Consider the following 18,961-nt stretch of genomic DNA (forward strand, 5'->3'; position numbering starts at 1 on the left):
AGTGGGCACCTCTACTCTAGAGCCCAGAATGGCTGCTTAGTCTAAGCTGAAGCCGCTCTTGCTTGTGGGACATGGGTCTGCTTCTCTCCCTGTTGCCCACCAAGGAAGGTGTTGACAGGGCCGCCCCCAGCCCCTCACCACCTCATGGATCACCACGTGGGAGGGCTCCTTACCCATCGTGTTGTTGGCTCGAGAACAGGCCGTCCGCTTCAGAATCTCATGTACCTAAAAGGGAAGGACGGCAGAGCGATGAATGCCGGGACCATGTGCGTCACCACCCTGTGAGGCAGGCTGTCTGGGACAGAGGCACAGGCCTCATCGGGAGGCAGGGGACGCCAAGCATGTGCGGAGCTGATGGCCTCCTTGTCAAACCCATTCAAGCTTGAGTGTTTTGAGGAAGCAAAGAATTTAAACACACACACACACACACCCCTCATTCCACCCCACCCTGAGAAATGAATCAATAAAAGGCTATAAATTGGCTGCAGTGGCAGAAGGGAAGGAAAACAGAGGCGGCCTGCGCGATACACAACCCTCTTGAGGGCCATGGAGGAAGTGTCTGGGTCTGCCTCCCTCCCATGTGTGGGAGCCTCAGAGAAGGTGTGGTTCCCTTCTCTTCCCTCAGAGAAAGTGCCTCCTCCTCCAGTCTGAGGCACATCTAACTCAGAGAGCCTGAAGGAATGCTAGGAAATCACCAGGGTGTGCAGTCAGATGGAGAGGGGCTTGAACCCACCTCAGATCTGTCCCTCTGCTAGTAGCACCCAGTCAGAGGCCTAGGAATGTTCTGGAAGGCAAAGGACATGGCAGTGCTTAGTGAGGACAAGCACAGCTTATCCTAGCACTCTCGTTTGCCCAAATTGTTCCTGAGTTCTCACCCTGCCTGATCACAACCTCTCTCTTCCATGGCAGAAGCAGGTAGAATGTGGGCCACCTGCTCTGTTGCAGTTCATGTCTCACAAACCTAAGAGATCTAGACAACACTTGCACCATCATGATTACTTCGAAGATTTACTCTCACGTGGAGGGGTACTCCTTTCAGAGAGACTGAGGCACATGTGGCTCAGTGATGGCCATCTAATGACTTCCTCATGGGTCCCAAGCCTCAGCTGGGCCAAGCTAAGATATCCTATCCAAAAGAATGGAGCAAATGACTGAGCCAACAAAGAAGGGAGAACAGAAAACAGTCACGGATTTGTGCCAGTGAGACACCAGGCACAAATGATACCAGTGGTCAGGATGAAGCCCAAGGATCCCTTTTGCCTTCTCATATTTGGGGGTAGACCAAGGAAAAGGCAGAGACTAGGGAAGAAAAGCTTCCAGAAGGAGGGATGAGCGAGGGATGTGCTTCATCGCTGTTATTCACACGCCTATATTCGGCCACAGACCTAGAGGGAGTGGCAAATAAATAGTTTGCAGCAGAATGGGGCTCAAGAGTGTTTAATTCTGCTTCTAATACAGCAGTAATTCAATTACAATAATAATTAGGAACAGCGTTTATATGGCCTTGTATTTTTTTACAAGCACTTTGCAATGATCAGTTAATCTCCACACCCTGTAAGGCCCCCCTTGGTGTGGGAGCCAAGTCATGTTGGGAATGAATTGACTTACAATAGCATCAAAGCAAACAGGAAGTTTACACCCTTTTCCATAGGAAGAGAAAAGAAATCATATGCCCATTTTAAAATAAATCCTTCCTAAAACATGGCATGAGGGGGCCAGAGATGATGATGATGATGTTATTGTTGTTGTTGACAGTGTTTGTTTGGTCTTGGTTTTGATTTTTTTTTATCTTGAAAGCAAGAGTGAAGGCCATGTGTCTATGTGTGTTGGAAATGCTCAGTTACTGTTCCCTGTTCCTTCTTACCTTCTGCATCAACGGGTAGATGGGAATTCTTTCTGAGTCTCTCTCCCATATTTATTCAGCACTGCACATGTAAGCTCTTTCCTAAGGAATGTTACTTCTATGCTTCCCTCGTGGGGATAAGCTCTAGTGAGCTCTGGTCCCTCTGGCCTTCCTCTGCCAACAGACTGTGTTGTCTAGAGTAGTAGGGAATAAACTGATCAGTAAATAAAGATAGCATGTGTCTGGAGATGGGGGTCACAAGAACAGAGGATAGACACAGATTTGTATTAGAATCAAACTCCAATACAATTAAAACTTTTGGTATAAAAGAAAGGAAAGAGGTGAGAAGGGAGGAAGGAAGGGAGGGAGGGAGGGAGGGAGGGAGGGAGGGAGGGAGGGAGGGAGGGAGAGAGGAAGAGAGGAAGGGAGGAAGGAAAAAAAGAAGGAAGGATGGAAGAAAGGAAGGACAGGCAAGTTACAGTCAGGAATGTTGGCTCTCTGCTTTATTATTGGGCAAGCTGGCTAATTAGCATTTTCTGTGAAATAAATTCACATGAGTCATTGCCATGGGGTTGAAGGAGAAAGTGCTCATAGAAAGGCACACTATCCCAGCAGCCAGGACTAGTTCCAGCCTTGTTCAGACACTAACAATCTATATGATTTTTTCCTAATGCAATGCTTCTTATAGCCTTGGGTTTGGGGGACAGGGGTATCTGTAAACCAAGGAGTTGCCTTAACTGGTATCAAGTCCTACAATCTCTAACATCCCCCGATTCTGTGATCCTAAGACAGATCTGCTTGGAGAGTTCATAAGCAGCTACAGCCCCTCAAGCCTTAGCAAACAAGGAACTTGTTTGCTCTTTCTTGTACCATTGGGATGGTGAGGCTCTTGGATGCCTTACGGTTTCTAGGCAACACCAAGCAAATAATAATGAGAGATAGCAGGAAAGGAAAGGAAATGCCCTGCCAAACATATACCTGACCATTCCCAAAACCCTTTACTAAGCCTGTATACCCATTACTTACAATGCGGCTCCGGGTAGCATTGTCAAAGAAGGTGTCCTTTTCCTGGATGTTGTACCTAGAGGATCCAAGAAAGCAAATGGTGAATCCAACCTATTTCACCACCCTACCCTGACACCACTGTCCCCACAGCCAAGGGCAAACCCTTTGGGAAGCAACATGGCAAAACATGAAAGTTCTCACACACTCAAGACACACAGCATGAACACTTGTTTTGAGCCAGGAATTCTGAAAAACTATCTGTAGAAATTGTTAATTAACGAAAATAAATGAGGAGAAGGAAACTATCATAAAGAGATCCAGTACAAAGTTAGTCAACTTCAAAGTTGATTGAAAGATTGTCATGAAGGCATTGAAAAATTGTAATTATGAAAAGTTTGTAAATAGAAAGTTTGTGATAGAAAATACTATGCCATGGTAAGTTTTCCAAATTAAAGCAGATGGGAAATATACCTATGCCTGGACAAAGACAGTAAAAATGGTAGGGGAGGGCTAGCTTGGGGGTATTAGAATCATAACTATTTGTCTTTCAAAGTTCCATTTTGCATTCTCATTGTCATTCCATCAGTAGATAATAAACTCAATTACAAAAGGCCTGTGAGTGTTCATATACTGAACAACAAACAACAACAAAGCACTTGAAAGACAGTGGGATCTAGAGTTTGAGGGCAGCCTGGGTTACACAACAAGAACCTGTCTTAAAACTAAAACACAAAGTCCCACAGCACCTATGGAGTGGTCCCCACAGCACCTATGAAGTGCTCCCTATGCCAGGGTCCTTGTTAAGGACCAAGATTACTGGACCTTCTCCTTACTCTCCTGGGAATCACCAGTCGCGTGTGTCACAGTGACGGATGCCAAGTGAAGCATGGCTCTGTGTAGACTGGTTTTGCAAGGACGATGACAGAGATCAGACTTCTGATTGGGAAGAACAGAATTTTCTAAAATAGAAACAGTCTATTCACTGGCCTTAAAGGATAGCAAAAGTGAAACAAAGTGGAATGTGTGGGAGATAGCTGATCAGAGGCCAGCATTCCCATGAATGAACGCCTAGGGAAAGGAAGCATGGAAGAAAACAGACACAAAGGCATCAACAGGTTCACCAACTGTGGACCATGTGTGATACACTGATCTGCCAAGCAAGATGTGAAATAATAGCATGACTGTCACAGAGGTAACCAATCACTTTCTCATTAGATTTCCCTGGCATTGAAAACCTAGACAAAAGCTCACAGATAGAAATGTCATAGGCCCTAGCATAGGTCATAGCCCTAGTAGTAGGGGTAACTTATTACTATTTCTTTGCTAAGTGGACATATTGACAAACTTGCTTCTAAATATTTGTTCATACACAAGATTCAGGGCCCTCGGTTTGGTGAAAGAAGCTTCTTTGTGCCGTAAGTGGAAGTCAATGTAGAGACTCTTAAGTGATAAAAAGTGTTGAGAATAAGTGGCTCAGCTGGGCCGTGGTGGTGCACTCCTTTAATCCTAGCACTTGGGAGGCAGAGGCAAGTGGATTTCTGAGTTCAAGGCAAGCCTGGTCTACGGAGTGACTTCCAAGACAGCCAGGTCTATGTAGAGAAACCCTGTCTTGAAAAAAACAAAAAGAATAAGTGGCTCTTAAATGCTCACCCCTTACAGAACATCTATATCACCCACTCCAAGGCTCAGAGGAAGAAGGAGGAGGGGGAAAGGGAAAGAGGAAGAGGAAGAAGCAGAAGAGGACAAGGAGGAAGAGGAAACACTGTTAGAACTAGACGAGAGGAGGGGTAGGAGAAATTGTCTTATGGACATTACAGTTGTTGACTGCACTCATGAAATCACAGCAGCTGTAGTTACCTACACATGACTGGGCCCTATAACAGTCCATCATAGACAGGGGAGGGGCTTTGGAAGCCTTGCTCTTCCTGAGGGGCCTTTAGCGTTAGTAGCTACTGAAAGGGGGGCGGGGGGTCATTTTCTTCAGTGGTGTAACTGCTGGTTAGTTGCCTATGCTGTTATATAACCCTTGACCCAGAGTTGAGTCAACTCACTGGGTCACAAAGAGAGAAAGAGAGAGAGAGACAGAGACAGAGACAGAGAGAGACAGAGAGAGACAGAAAGAGACAGAGAGAGAGAAAGAAAGAAAGAAAGAAAGAAAGAAAGAAAGAAAGAAAGAAAGAAAGAAAGAAAGAGAAGGAGGGAGGAAGGAAGGAAGGAGGGAGAGAGAGAGAGAGGGAGGGAAGGAAGGAAGGAAGGAAGGAAGGAAGGAAGGAAGGAAGGAAGGAAGGAAGGAGAGAGAGAGAAAGAGAGGGAAGGAGGGAGGGAGGGAGGGAGGGAAGGAAGGAAGGAAGGAAGGAAGGAAGGAAGGAAGGAGAGAGAGAGGAGGGAGGAGGGAAGGAAGGAAGGAAAGAAAGAAGGAAGGAAGGAAAGGGAAAAAGAAAAGAAAAGATCTAGAAGTATGAAATAAACTTGCTAGGGAGAAGAAAAGGCTCAGTAGGAATGGGAGGAAGATGAGACGAGGTAGAGAGCAGTATGTATGTTCACACTACATTATACACGTGCATGAAGAAGGGGTGCCACGCTGGCTCTTGCTGGGTCACCTATGTCTGTGTGAGCCTGGGTTGGCCTTGGAATTTGGTTTTCTCCTTGGAGCAGAAGGATACTTATAAGGTGATGGTGGGAGATGGGGACTTGTGAAACAGCATATGAAAATGCATAGAATTGTTGTCAATCATGACAATATGAATGAGAGGCCTTCTCCAATGAGCACAGAAACACTGCTTCTAAAACTGATGATCTTTGTGTCTTCTTGGCCTCTGTGCCCCCTCTTTGCCTTATTCATCTGATCCCCATCACCCCAGATGGGTTTTCACCAGAGCCCCTGTGTGCACTTGATGCTGCATCTTTCATTCCCCACTTCCCTACCATGCTCATTTCTTCTATAGTTTCCCAAATGACCATACCCATAAAGAGATTTTTATTCACTCTTCATGGGTAGGGAAAGCATTTCCGCAGAATCAAAGAGAGCCCAAGTAGGCAATGGGTATGTAGAAATTCAGAATTTTCCTCCACCTTCTCACTGTTGTATCACATACTACCAAAACCTAATCAGATGAACTTGGCAGAGGGACTTCCCCATGGAAGGTAAGCACTTTCCTTCTCATCGAGCTTTACAGTTCAATCCTGGCTGTCCCCTGGCTCTCCATCCAGCCTATATAGTGGCCAAGAAGCAGGTAGGTGTTCCTGCATGAATGTCTAGGGCTGTTTGGAATAACTTCATAGAGGAAGGGCAGACAGGGATATAGGAACTGTTTCCCCTGGAAAGCTGCCCTCTCTACCTGGATCCCAGGTCTCAGGGTCACCATGTCCCAAGCCTCAGGGTTCAGGAATGGAATGACACTGGAGGGCTTCCCCTCTCATGTGCCTTCCCAAGTGACTCCCATACTCACAGGTACATTTTTTCCCTGGAGAATGGGTAGGAGAGGTTTTTCATCCTGTTGTTGCTGTGTTCAGGAACTCTGGGCTGCAGGGGTGAGCTGAGCGTCTGCAGAATGGCGCTGAACTTCTTTGCGATGCTACCTCCTGCTTTGATCTCGTACATCTGTGAAAAAAATAAAAATAAAGCACAGGATGCCACATGCAACACCTGAAAATGAGCAAGGGGCGGAGGTCCCCACAAGGAACAGAGGTCCCCGAGTAAATACTTTGAGCAAAGGGACAGGCAGCAAGAATAAGAGGCAGGTTTCTTTCTTTTTCTTCATTGCTCTTTAGAAGTTCCTCTCAGTGACACATGCTGTGGACGTGGGTGTCCAATGCAAAGAAACATGCAGATTCCAAACTTTCTGACTGTCCTACCATCTTACAGAAACCACAGGCGTACCATGAGACAATCACCATACCTCCACTGGATAAATGCATATAGGATTGTAAGAGAGAAAATACCAGGTGCTTGACACCACTTAGCTCTGATTCCCCCACTACCCAGTTAGGTATAATGGGGATCCTCCCAGCTCTGCCTCCTCTGCACTGAGATGTCAAGTGAGTGTTGCCACATCAAGCTTTTGACATGGATGCTGGGGATTGGACTCAGGTCCTTGTGCTTCCGTGGCAAACACTTTTCCAACTGAGCTCTCTTTCCAGCCCCTTCCCCTCATATTAAACATTCAATGGTATCTGACCTAATTATAATGATCATTAGTTTTAGTTCATATGATTGTTTGCTTATGTTGCAGAGACCACTTATGCCTATATTACAGCTTTTATTTTTATTTCAATGTTTATTTGTTTTTATTTTATGGGTGTTTTTGCCTGCCTATATGTCTGTGCACCATATGAGTGCCTGATGCCCACGGAAGCCAAAAGAAGGCATCAGATCTGCAGCTGAAGGTTGTGGGGGTAGTACTAGGGATTGAACCTGGGTCCCCTGGAAGAGCAGCCAGAGCCCTTATCCTCTAAGCCATCTCCCCAGTGCCCATTATAACCTTTAGACTTTTAGGTTTGTAAATGCAGTAATTGAAGGACAGATGCCATGATTCTGAAACGCTGTGATGATAGATACTGGCTCTCCACAGGTCATTCTCCTTCCCAGATAGAACATTTCTCCCCAATCCTTCCCTAAACTTGGCTGGGCTGTGTAGCCACTTGATGAGTAAAATATGATAGAAGGGGACCAGTCAGCCCATCCTATAAGATCAGTGGCTTCCAGTCGAATCTTTCCATGTTCTAAAATGTCCTGAGAGTCCCCAGAGAGGGGAAAGCACCTAGCTAGACTCCCTTCAAACTTCCCTGCAAACAGCAGGCATGGAAACAACCCCCACCTTGAACCCCAAGCCACCAAGAGACCACAGCCATTAGCATGCCACTGCATGGAGTCAAATGGTCCTGACCTCACCTCTGCTCAGGCTTTTGACCACAAAGTCACTCTTGTCTGCTCAATTATGACACATATGCCTACATTACAGCTTTAGTTTTTATTAAGGTACTACATAAATTTTATTTAGCAATTAGTAATAAAAGTACTAAGTAAATGTAAGCTACTAAATAAATTGTGTTAAGCCTACTATTAAGTTACTATTGAGTTACTGAAATTGGCTTAACTTTTTCACGCTGCCATGATGAGTAGAACAGCAGCCAGCATGCAAGACATGAACAGAAAAGTCTGCCCTCTTCTCCACCATGCTATTTTCAAGCTGCAGAGAATATGCATGAGGGTGCCCTGAGATAATGGCAGCCAAGGGTGTGCAGAGGACTTTGAGGCTCCAGGAAAGGTGGCAGCACTTTCAGCTGGGAAATCTGAAAAGCTTGTCACTGGTGTGCGTGAGATGCGCTTCAGCTGGCTTCAACCAAAGAGCCACCTTCTTTCTCATTTTGTCATAAAAATCTGATGCCCTCTTGTGCTGTGTCTGAAGACAGCTACAGTGTACTTAAATATATTAAATAAATAAATAAATCTTTTTAAAATAAATAAATAAATAAATAAATAAATAAATAAATAAATATGATAGGAAGTGGTGGCGGGGACAGGGGGCAGGGATCCTCCCAGCCAATAACTGACAGAGAACTACTTTATATCTTCTGAGCAGTTTTTATTTCTTTTCAGTTAAAATAAATGAACACAGATCTGCTACTAAAAACAAAAACAAAATCAGGAAAACAGTAACTAAATGGTAAAGTTGTGTTGTTGTTGTTGTTGTTGTTGTTGTTTTTCATTTTTGACCCAGTCTTACCTTTTTTCCTGAGGAACACTCTATTAATAGTTTATAGTATATTCCATCCAATCTTCAGATATATATGTATATGTGTATATATATATACACATATTAAGTACACACACACACACCACTCACTGAAACGCTTTCATTTCCCACCATGAAAGAATAACAGACACCAGTCCTGAGAAAACATAAACATGGGGAAAACATGTTTGTCCCCAGACAAAATGCAGGCTATGATGGCTTCCCAGACAGTGATCATCAGACAGCCGCAGGAGAAAACAGACAAGGTGAGTCCTGGGGTAGCTTCAGGCCCCTGCCTTGAGAAATCAGGGAAAACAAAACAAGTGGATCCCTTCAGATTCCCTGAGGTACAGGAGCAGGGATATAAGCCTAGGGAGTTCAAGACAAGAATTCATCCACTAAGAGGGGACCCCGTTCAAAGGAGCACAGAGGTCTACTGAACCCCTTGAGCATTTACTGCATAGGTGTGAAAAATGACTCCATATAAGAGAAAGAACCATCTGGAAGGAGTGGGAATGGCACCTATTTCCCAGGCCAGATGGAAAAACCCTATAATTCTTGAGGCATTGGGCGACCATTGGTTTACTCAGTAGTGGTGGATAATTAGGCTTAGACTGAGAGTCCCTCCAGACCCACTTAACAAGTCATAAAAGAGGGAAGTAGGCTAAATAGCTTTGAAGGTATTTCCCAAGTCTAGCATAACCACGACTTGAAACATTTAAGGAAAAGAAGCATTCGTTCATGGCACAAGCATTTCTAGGCATCTCCTGGAGACCCGCAGCTTGGTAGTTGATGGATTCAAGTGCTGGGCATATGCAGGGGTGACAAGAACTCTAACAATGACCCTGTCCCTTGCAGTATGCTCAGCATGCGCTCAGCACCTGCACCATGAGCTGCTTCTCGGCAGAACCTGTGAAGACACCACAAGCCCTACCAGAGAGGAGCAGGACCTTCACCTCACAGATGAGAACACCGAGGTGCAGACGGACAGGTAGGTCTCCTGGATGCCCTGTCTAGGACTCTTACCTTAGCCCAATGGCCTTCCACCCTCAGCAAAGTCCCATCATCTGTCCCAGGGGAGGAAGCCAGCTTGAATGTCCCCTTAAAAGGGGACTAAGCCCACCAGCTTAGGTTCTCATTTCACCTTCCCAGAAAGACACTCAATGCTCTCTATTATTGATAATAATCAGCAGCAGCATCATTATTACTGTTATTCTTGGACATCAGAGAATTATGAACATCCTCAGAAATAGCAAGACACATGTTAGCCAGCTGTTCCCCATTATGCCTCCCTGGGTACACGATGCGCCTCCCTGGGTACACGTTGTGCCTTTCATGTGTTTAAAATCATAAATAATCGTTAAAGTATGTTGCTCTTATTTTTTATTCCTGGTCTCAAATGTGGTTCTCATAAAAGCGTGCTTTGGCCCCACTGTCACAGTCTAAGGGGTTCACTGAGATTTCTTTTGTCTTCTTTCTTCCTCCTTGTCTCTCCTCATCTCCCCACCCCCCACAAGGGCACAACAGTGTGGTCCCAAGACTCACTTGTTTCCCCTCTGCATTAAAATCAAGTGCTTTGCTGAGACACAGGGAGCCAAGGTTTTAGTGATGACTCTCCTGGGCAACATACAAGTCATTGTCTCCACTTTACAGATAAGAAAACTGAGGTAGCATGGCAAGTTTAATGAACATACATGAAGGAGCACCCCCCCCAAAAAAAACAAAGAAAATGTATAGCAAAGTAATATTCAAATGCTATCATCCTAATGATTCCCCAGATCACTTTTTCTCTACTATGGTCTATGAAGAGCCCTCTCTGCAAATGGCCAGGACAGATCAGCCAGCAAGAATACAGGCCAGGCATAAAGTTGGATGTCGTCCCATCTGGCACATCCTGTGGATAAAAGTCAGTTTACCTGTCTTTCTGCCTGTTAATTGGCTTTTCCTCAGTTACCACATCAGCTGTAAGATCATTGGTGTCCCGCTGTCATCCTTTCTAGCATCTCTCTCACCTCCACAGTCATAGAGTGTCTGAAGACTATCTCATGACCTCTGCTCCCTCTAATTTCCAAAAGCCAGGTGGAGAAGCAAGATAGACAAGATGGCATGAGGACCCAGGCATGAGGTGGACTAGGACGGAAGATGGGTGGGCTAGGACGGAAGGCTATGCAGTCAGAGAAGAGGAAGCCAAGCAAAGATGCAAAGAACTCCCATCTCTTGAAAACTCTGTTTTCATCCCCCCCAGTGGTGCCAAAGAGACACTCAGCATGTGCTGCACCATGGCTGAGAATTTTAGGCTCCTGTGCATCTGTCCTTGCTCACTGCCCATAAGCACATTTATCCATGCACGCGAGTGCTAAGCCATTTCCCCATCAAAATGGAAGTGACACCAGAAGCCGAGATGCTCAGCTGTATCATCTCAGCTGTAAACCTAGAGCCAACAGGGAGGTCTCGGTGGGCACAACCAGAAACTGAGCAGCCCTTCACCACTCTATCTGTGACTACAGGTTGAGTTTCGTGTCTGTAGCCATTGTGTAGACTGATATACTGACAAGAAAGAAAGAAAAAAAGAAAGAAAGAAAGAGAGAGAGAGAGAAAGAGAGAAAGAGAGAAAAAGAGAGAGAGAAAAGAAGAGAAAAGAAAGGAGAAAAGAAAAGAAAACAAAAGAAGAGAAAAGAAAGAAAAGAAAAGAAAAGAAAAGAAAAGAAAAGAAAAGAAAAGAAAAGAAAAGAAAAGAAAAGAAAAGAAAAGAAAAGAAGGAAGATCTTTCTCTGTTGTCCAATCCTGTATTTGTTTATGGTTTTTATTCCTGTTGTCAGCATGTCCTCTACACATGAATGAATGTTTGCTGACTTTTAAATTTTGGGATAAAATCCAAGCTTTTTACATGGCTGACAAGGCCTGTTATGTTATGAGCTGTGCCTCCCAGCTTCCTCCTCGGTTTGATTCTCCTCTCCTTACAGCCTGTGCTGCCCCCACTCCCACCCCCCACCCTCCGCCCGCACCCCTATACTCCTCTCAGTTTCTCTCACAGGAGAGATTTTTTGACCTTGGGACCTGGGGGTATATCTTTCCTTCTCTGGAAATGTTCTCATTTTCCCTCCCAATTTCCAGAGCTCCTGCCCAGCCTTTAGAGCTGAGCTCCAATGCTCTCCCACCCTCTTCTAAATGAGTCTCTTCCCATTGACTCTCATTATATGCCCCTCTTGTTTTCCTGTGGGTGCCTCTCAATTTACAACTAGCCATAAAATGCTGAATTCTCACCACATAAAAGTCATCAGGGCCAGAGGACAGCTGTAGTCACTACCACATTAGCAGAACATCTGGGGCATACTGATTTTCAGAAATTTTCATCAGATGGGTAGAGGATGAAGGATGGAGGATGAATAGAGGCATGGAGGATGTACCAGAGCAAAGAGAAAAAGTAAAGTTGAAGAAAACCAAACATCCAACATGGCAGAGCACGGACACTGGAACAAGTGCTTTTGGAAAGGTTTGTCCCATAGATGAAGGAGGGAGCCACTCTGTGTTCTAAAAAAGCCTCTCTCAAGGAGATTGTGTAGGCCCCACAGAGAGGCCTTGTTAGAAGAAAGCAGTCCAAGTAGGCAAGAGCACTCAGAGGAGGACCAGATATACCATCATGGTTAGGGATTTAGCAGATGTAGGTATAGGTCAGACATCTAGGCTAAGTTACTACAACTCACCTCAGAGAGACAGCAGAGAGGCACTCATAGGAGAACTGGACCCAGAAGAATGTGAACAACTCAAAGAGAATCAATCTGTCTCCAGGACTCTTCACTAAGCAATAAGAATAAAAACCTGCATATACACATAGACATATATACATGTACATATACATATATGGTGTACATATATGTATACACAGAGAGAGATAGAGAAATAGAGCTAGAGAAAGGTAGGTTGGTAGATGGATAGATAGATGGACAGACAGACAGACAGATGGATTCAACAGATGACAGACTCACAAATCACCATCTGCTTTACACATAGGACACAGAATTTTAAAGTGAAACAGAATTCAGGCTCTGTCTTCCTTACTTTACAGGTGAAAGTAAGTCACTCACAGAACAATCCTCAGCAATGGAATGATTATAACCTGCATACCTCCCACCTGGGACCACAGCATCTTAGATGAATGTCTTTAAATACCTCTACACAACATTGCTTCAGGGCACTCTCAGGCTTGCACAGGAAAGAATGTAGATTACAATAAAACCATATTTCTCTCTAGAAGGCTTCCTCTACAGGCTTTAATTAGCCAGATAAAACTCAATGATGCTTCTTGAACATGTTAGATCATGTCTCCTTATATAATTCAAGAGTATTGCTCTTCATAATAAACCTTGAGAGGTGCCCTTTCAGACTATACTGCACAGTCTGGTTAAATGATGGGTTGGTTGGTTGGTTGGTTGGTTGGTTGGTTGGTTTTTGAAGCAAATAGAATAAGAGCATGGCTTTAGAGTTGGGCATACATGATTTGGTGTCTCTGGGTCTCTTCTCCAAGCTATGAGGCCTTGGATAAGATCATTAACCTCGCTGAAACTAAGTTTCTTCATCTACAAAATGGGGTTAACATGGTAGTTACTGACTCATATTGTGAGGTACTACAAAATAACACACACCATCTTTCACCAACTGACCCAATGCATGGGGAAATTTTATATTTAGATTTCAGTTGATTTAATCATTGGTCCATGAAATTATACTTGTGGCTTCACGTCTTGATTTTAAGATACTTCCAGCTTCTGGTGTCTGCACCTGTTCCCTGATTGAGTGCGTCATTCTGTCGCTGCTTCTCCCACCTAGTCTTCTCCCCCAAGGACCTCAGTTCCTTCTATCCCCTTGTGCCCTTTTCTCCTAAGCACATTGGACTTAGGGCTCACACTGTATCCAGGATGACCTGAGATCTTTGCTTACTAACATCCATAAAGACCCATTTTCCAAATGGACCTCATTCACAGAATCCAAAGTCAGGGCTTGTGTATACTTTTTCTACACTGGTATTTGTTCTATTGCAAAGATCTAATACTCCTACAGGATTTAAAATGCAAGTCTTGGGATGTTTCCCTTCATGTGCCAACTGGACTAATCTGTGGGCTGTTCAGATATTTAGTCAAACAGTTTTGTGAACATATTTGTGAAGGACCTTTGGGGATGAGGTGAGAAATTGACTCAGTAGACTAAGTATAGATAGCAGGTTGCCCTCCCTTATGTGGTCTGACCAGATAGAAAAGGGAACCTCTCCCACAAATAAAGGTGATTCCTTCTGCTTGAGTGATTTAAGTTAGGATATCAATCATTTTCTTCTGCCCTTAGAATTAAACTGAATGTCAGTTTTATGGTCTTGACACTACCAACAATCAGGCTGATATTTATATGTGTTCTCCTGATTCCCAGGCTTGAACTTCTCAATTGGATCCAGGGTCTCCAACTCACTGACTATAGACCTTGGGAGCCCACAGCCTCCATAACTAACTTGGTGTTCTCCCCCTCTCTCTCTCTCCCTCTCCCTCTCCCTCTCCCTCCCCATCCCCCTCCCCCCCTTCTCTCTCTCTCTCTCTCTCTCTCTCTCTCTCTCTCTCTCTCTCTCTCTCTCTCTCTCTCTCTCCTCTGTTACTAGAGAGCCCCAGCTCACATCTGAATAACTGAGATGTAAGAAATTCTATGTTCCCAGAAAAGTACAGCCCCTGAAGCAGGACAGAGACCATGAGCTGTGGGGGTCTGGAGGAGGGATACATTCTGTAAGACGTTGAGAAGTCAGCTAGCCAAACCAGAAGTCCCTAAAGAGGCAATGATAAGTATCTAAGAACAATTTCCAAAAATATATAGAGCTTAATGGAGTCAGTAGTTTCCTCCTAAGGGGCTACTCAAGATAATTAAATTGTCAGGCTTCTTTCCTTCTTAATTGGAATTATGTAAGCTTAGTCTGGTTTTCTCACACTTATCATGAAATGTTGATAGCATCTATGTGATTTCTGTTAGAGAAAGGCAGAAATGGATCATGCCTTAATAAATGCTGTTTTATGAACATGAACGTCAAAACATGGGCTCCATTAGATCAATTATATCATTAGCTCATCAGAAATGTGCTTAAATGATTTTGCAGTAAAGCCCTCCCTGAGCTACATTTTAATATCAAATCCTCTATTTTTATCCAAACTCAGTATAAGAAATGGTCACATACAGATCACCCTAGGGATATCCATAACACCCCACATACATTCTCATTTGCACAAGGCTCAGGGAGTACAGCAGAAGATGGAGGAATGACTCTAAGAGCCAAAGGTCAGAAAGGACTAGCATAAAGCAGTGTGTTCTACACACGACAGGGTCACTGCACTCATGTATTCACAGCAGCAGTGGCTACCTGCACAGGTCAAGCCAAACAACACTAGTGTAAAGGCTTTCCCCTGATTGAGGAGCTACAGATGGCCGATGGCTTCTGTGGAAGAAAAAGTCAGAGTTTTCTTTAAGGATGTGGACCCTGGGAAGCTAAGTATGTTCCAATGATGAGTGTATAAGAAGCACAAATGACTGGATGGGTTATTAAACAAGAGGAGAGGGGACAGAAAGCTGAGAAGGTAGAGAGATGGGAATAGGCCTGGGAGAATATATGGTAGGAGTGAGGGGGGATGACTATGACCAAAGTACATTGTGGTGGTTTGAATGAAAATGGCCCCCATAGGCTCTTGTATTTCAAAGTTTAGTTACCAGGGAGTAGAACTGTTTGAAAGTATTAGGACGAGGAGGTGTGGTCTTGTTAGAGGAATTATGCCATAGGACTTTGAGGCTTCAAAAGCCCAGTGCATGTGGGCGTGCATGCGAGCATGTCGGCCTGCTGCCTATGGATCAGTTTGTAAAGCTCTCAGTGTTTCCATGCTTACCACCGTAATGATCATAGACTAAGCCTCTGAAACTGTAAGCAAGCCCCCAGTTCAATGCTTTCTTCTCTAAGAGTTGTCTTGGTCATGATTTCTCTTCACAGCAATAGAACTGTAACAAGGATATACATTGTATGGCATTCTCAAAAGAATTAATGAAAATATTATATTTTTTAAAGAAAGAAAAGGTTATTCCAGGAGCTGGGCAGATGGTTCAGTAGTTAGGAGTGCTTGCCACTCTTCTAGAGGACTCAAGTTCAATTCCCAGCATCCAGGTTGGATTATAAGTTTATGACCACAGGTAACTAACTCCAGACCAGGATACATGACACCCTCTTCTGGCCTCCACCAACACTGCACTCATATTACATGCATACACACACAGACACACACACACATACACACACACCACAATCTTAGGTCTTTAAAAAAAAAAAAAAAAAGACCATTCTGGTCTCAAATGTAAACTCATGTGACTAAAAACCTAATCTCTTAGATGTTGTTCAGAGCCTTTCAAGAAAGTTAATACTTTGGTGATAAAACTTTTTTTAAAAATTAAAAAAAAAAACCACCTTTGTCCTTCCCACCCCCACAACAAAACAATTCCTCATACAGACGGCATGAGCCACAGTTCCCGTTGCTCTGGCTACCAGGAAGTTCCACATGAAATTCTGTCTCACTTGCATCTGTTATCTGTCGTTCCAATTTCTATCACCTTTATTTCTTCTGTGTTTCCCTACTTGCCCCAGAATGTACAGCCTCTTCCATCTGTTATTTGTTTGTTTGTTTGTTTGTTTTGTTTGTTATTCTTTTGTTTTGTTGTAAAGTGGGCCATTTGTATTTTTTTCTTTCTAGTCTCTAATTCAGACTTCATTTTGAGAAGACATGTCATACATTCACACCTGAGAGCAGAGCCCAGAGTAGAATTTTCCCTTGTCACACCTGTCACATGGCTGCCTCCCCTTGGAATAGGTTCTCTCAGCTCTCCCTGCTGAGTGGTGAATCTTTCCACAAGCTTTCCCAATCAAGGCCCAGCAGACCCCACACATAGAACAACCATGTTACAGACACCCGTGAATCCCCCTTCCCAGTCCATGGTCTAATGGCCATCTGTTCTTGCCTCTGCACAGACTACATCTGGACTGCTGGCTGTGTTGGTGAAGGAGTGGCCCGGGCCCATTTCCTACAGTGCTGCAGATGCTGACTGTGAAGGATGAGGAAAGGAAAAGTGCAGACAGGAGCAACTCAACCCAGTGCCCACTGGGCCAGACATTTCCATAACTTGCTGCCCCTATACCTGCCTTTCAGTACAGGGTGACTCATATATGGAAGGCATGTAGATCTCTAGCCCAGCCCTTTTGTTTTTTGGGTTTTTTTTTTTAAGTCTGACAACACTACTTACATGCAAAGGACACTTAATATGATGTCTTTGTGGGCTCCTGGAGGTAGCACTGAGACCCCTTAATATCAGTCATCAATCTACTTAGCAACAGCCACCAAAGCACTGACAGATCAGACAAAAGTGGTATCCACCCATGGCCATGGCCATCTGTGTCATGGCCATCCCAGCTCTGTGTCCTCTTGAGCTATATTAACATGACTTCATGGACAAGAATAATCCTATAAAAGCCCCAATTACCATGCACACACACACACACACACACAGACACACACAGACACACACACCCATCTATACCCAGTTTTATCTCTGCTAGAGGCTTGGGGAATGTGAATGTCAGGGGTAAGAAAAGGGATATTCACTCACACAAATAAGCAAGTAGAAGGGGGATGGCCTAGATGCTTACTGGGATCTAGAAGCACCATCTCTAGAATAAGCAGAAGAGATAAGACATCTGACCCCAACACGACCCATCTCAAATCTTCCTAGACTGTCCAGCACCAAAGGCCAGGCTTCCTACCTCCTCCTGTGTGTGCCTGTTGAACATCCCTTATAAAATGCAGGCCCCTCTGTTGTTGTTTTTGGAAAACAAATGTTTCCTTCCAAGATTCCCCCTCCCAGTTAATATTTGTGCTCAGGACTCTGAGTCCCTGGACACATTACAATGGATTTGTGCAGGTTTGAGACCTCAAGTTCATGATTTCCTCCACATCTTTCCGGTCTCTCTGGACCTTACTGGGTTATGATCCAAGCCGTCACTGACCTGAGTGATGCTTAATGGATCCTATACCATGCCTTGCTCTTCCTCCATATCCCCACCACCCACAGAATGTGGCTCTCTGCAAATGTGGCTTATTCTCTTTTTAGACACTTTCCAGACCCATTTTCAAAAAGAGCAATACTGGCCCTCCAACAGACTGTCATGTCTTCTCTTCCCTGATTTGATCCTCAGCCCTCCCTTACCGCAGGAACTGGACTTACCCTACCCCCAGCCTTGGGATCAGAGTCTCTGATTAATTTTTACAAGCACATGTATCCTACCCAGGATTACAAATTATATCCTCCTCATCTGCTTATAAGACCCCCTTGTGAGGCCAACTACAAGGCCCCAAATGCTATGAATATGGAGAACAGCAGGGGCCATGTGGCTGAACCCACAGACAGATGCCAGAACTTTCCACCTGTGTAGAGTCTGGGAAATGCTAGGAGAAAGTGTTTTCAGTTATCTACAGCCTGGAGGAGCAGTCACAGCCTCACCCAAACCCCAACCCCCAACTTTCTAGGCAGAGCTATGTTCGGTTCTGCAGACAGCCTACAACTGATCTCAATAGCTGGGCTCCTATAGCTGCCTTCTGCCTGGATCTATGCACACTTTCAGTTGCCCTGGGCCCTGTTCTGGGCTCACCAGGGCCTGGGCTGCTCTATATCCTCAAGGCCCTCCAAAGACTTCATAGGGCAGAAACTGCATTCGTGCTGGCTGCCTATTGGGTCAGGAAAGAAGCTGACTTGGTACTAAGACTTAAGAAAACACAGAAAAATAGTTTAAAAAAAAACAGACTCAAGAACAAACTCTTGCATTTCCACACCACCCTTTAAGAACCAGGTTCTTAAAATCACCCACTGAGAAATTAACAGCAGGCAACATTATGCATGAATCATAGATGGGGAAACTGAAGCTCTGAAAGAGGAAGCAATATTCTCCAATCACACAGTAAATGAATGGAAATCCCAGGCTTCACGTCTGTTCTTGGGACTTGTCTAGTGTAATGTCTAATGCCTGGAACTGTTAAGATGAAAAGGAGAGACCCCAAAGATGGATGCTTCATACCATGGCTTGTCCAGGGCCAACTCGTTTACAAACTCAAGTCCTGTCTATACAACACTTGCTAAGTTCCAAACGTATGGTTGCTGCAGCCCAGGAGGAGACAGGCATACCATTTATGCCAAGCTACCTTATAAAGCTGGGAAGAGACAAAGTGGAGACAGAGCAGATAGGAAGCAAGGTGTCTTGGAGGTCATCTGGACAGGAGGAATCAAGGTGGCAGAAAAACAAAAGGTGTTAAGGAATGACTGATGG

General features: G+C 44.5%; 1 protein-coding gene across 5 annotated transcripts in view; it reads right to left on the bottom strand.

The window, feature by feature from the left end:
- Ano2 (anoctamin 2) overlaps positions 1 to 18,961 on the bottom strand; it is a 320,900-nt gene that overhangs the window by 237,198 nt on the left and 64,741 nt on the right. For all 5 annotated transcript variants that reach the window (XM_085839879.1, XM_085839877.1, XM_085839878.1 and 2 more), the window contains 3 exons: positions 6,298 to 6,449; positions 2,870 to 2,924; positions 174 to 225 (listed from right to left, as the gene is read on the bottom strand). In XM_085839879.1, the coding sequence (XP_085696005.1) occupies positions 174 to 225; positions 2,870 to 2,924; positions 6,298 to 6,449 (259 nt within the window). The remainder of the gene's footprint in view (positions 1 to 173; positions 226 to 2,869; positions 2,925 to 6,297; positions 6,450 to 18,961) is intronic.

This window comes from Mus caroli, unplaced genomic scaffold, assembly GCF_978045245.1.
Source record: "Mus caroli unplaced genomic scaffold, Mus_caroli_1 scaffold_7, whole genome shotgun sequence".
NCBI lineage: Eukaryota > Metazoa > Chordata > Mammalia > Rodentia > Muridae > Mus > Mus caroli.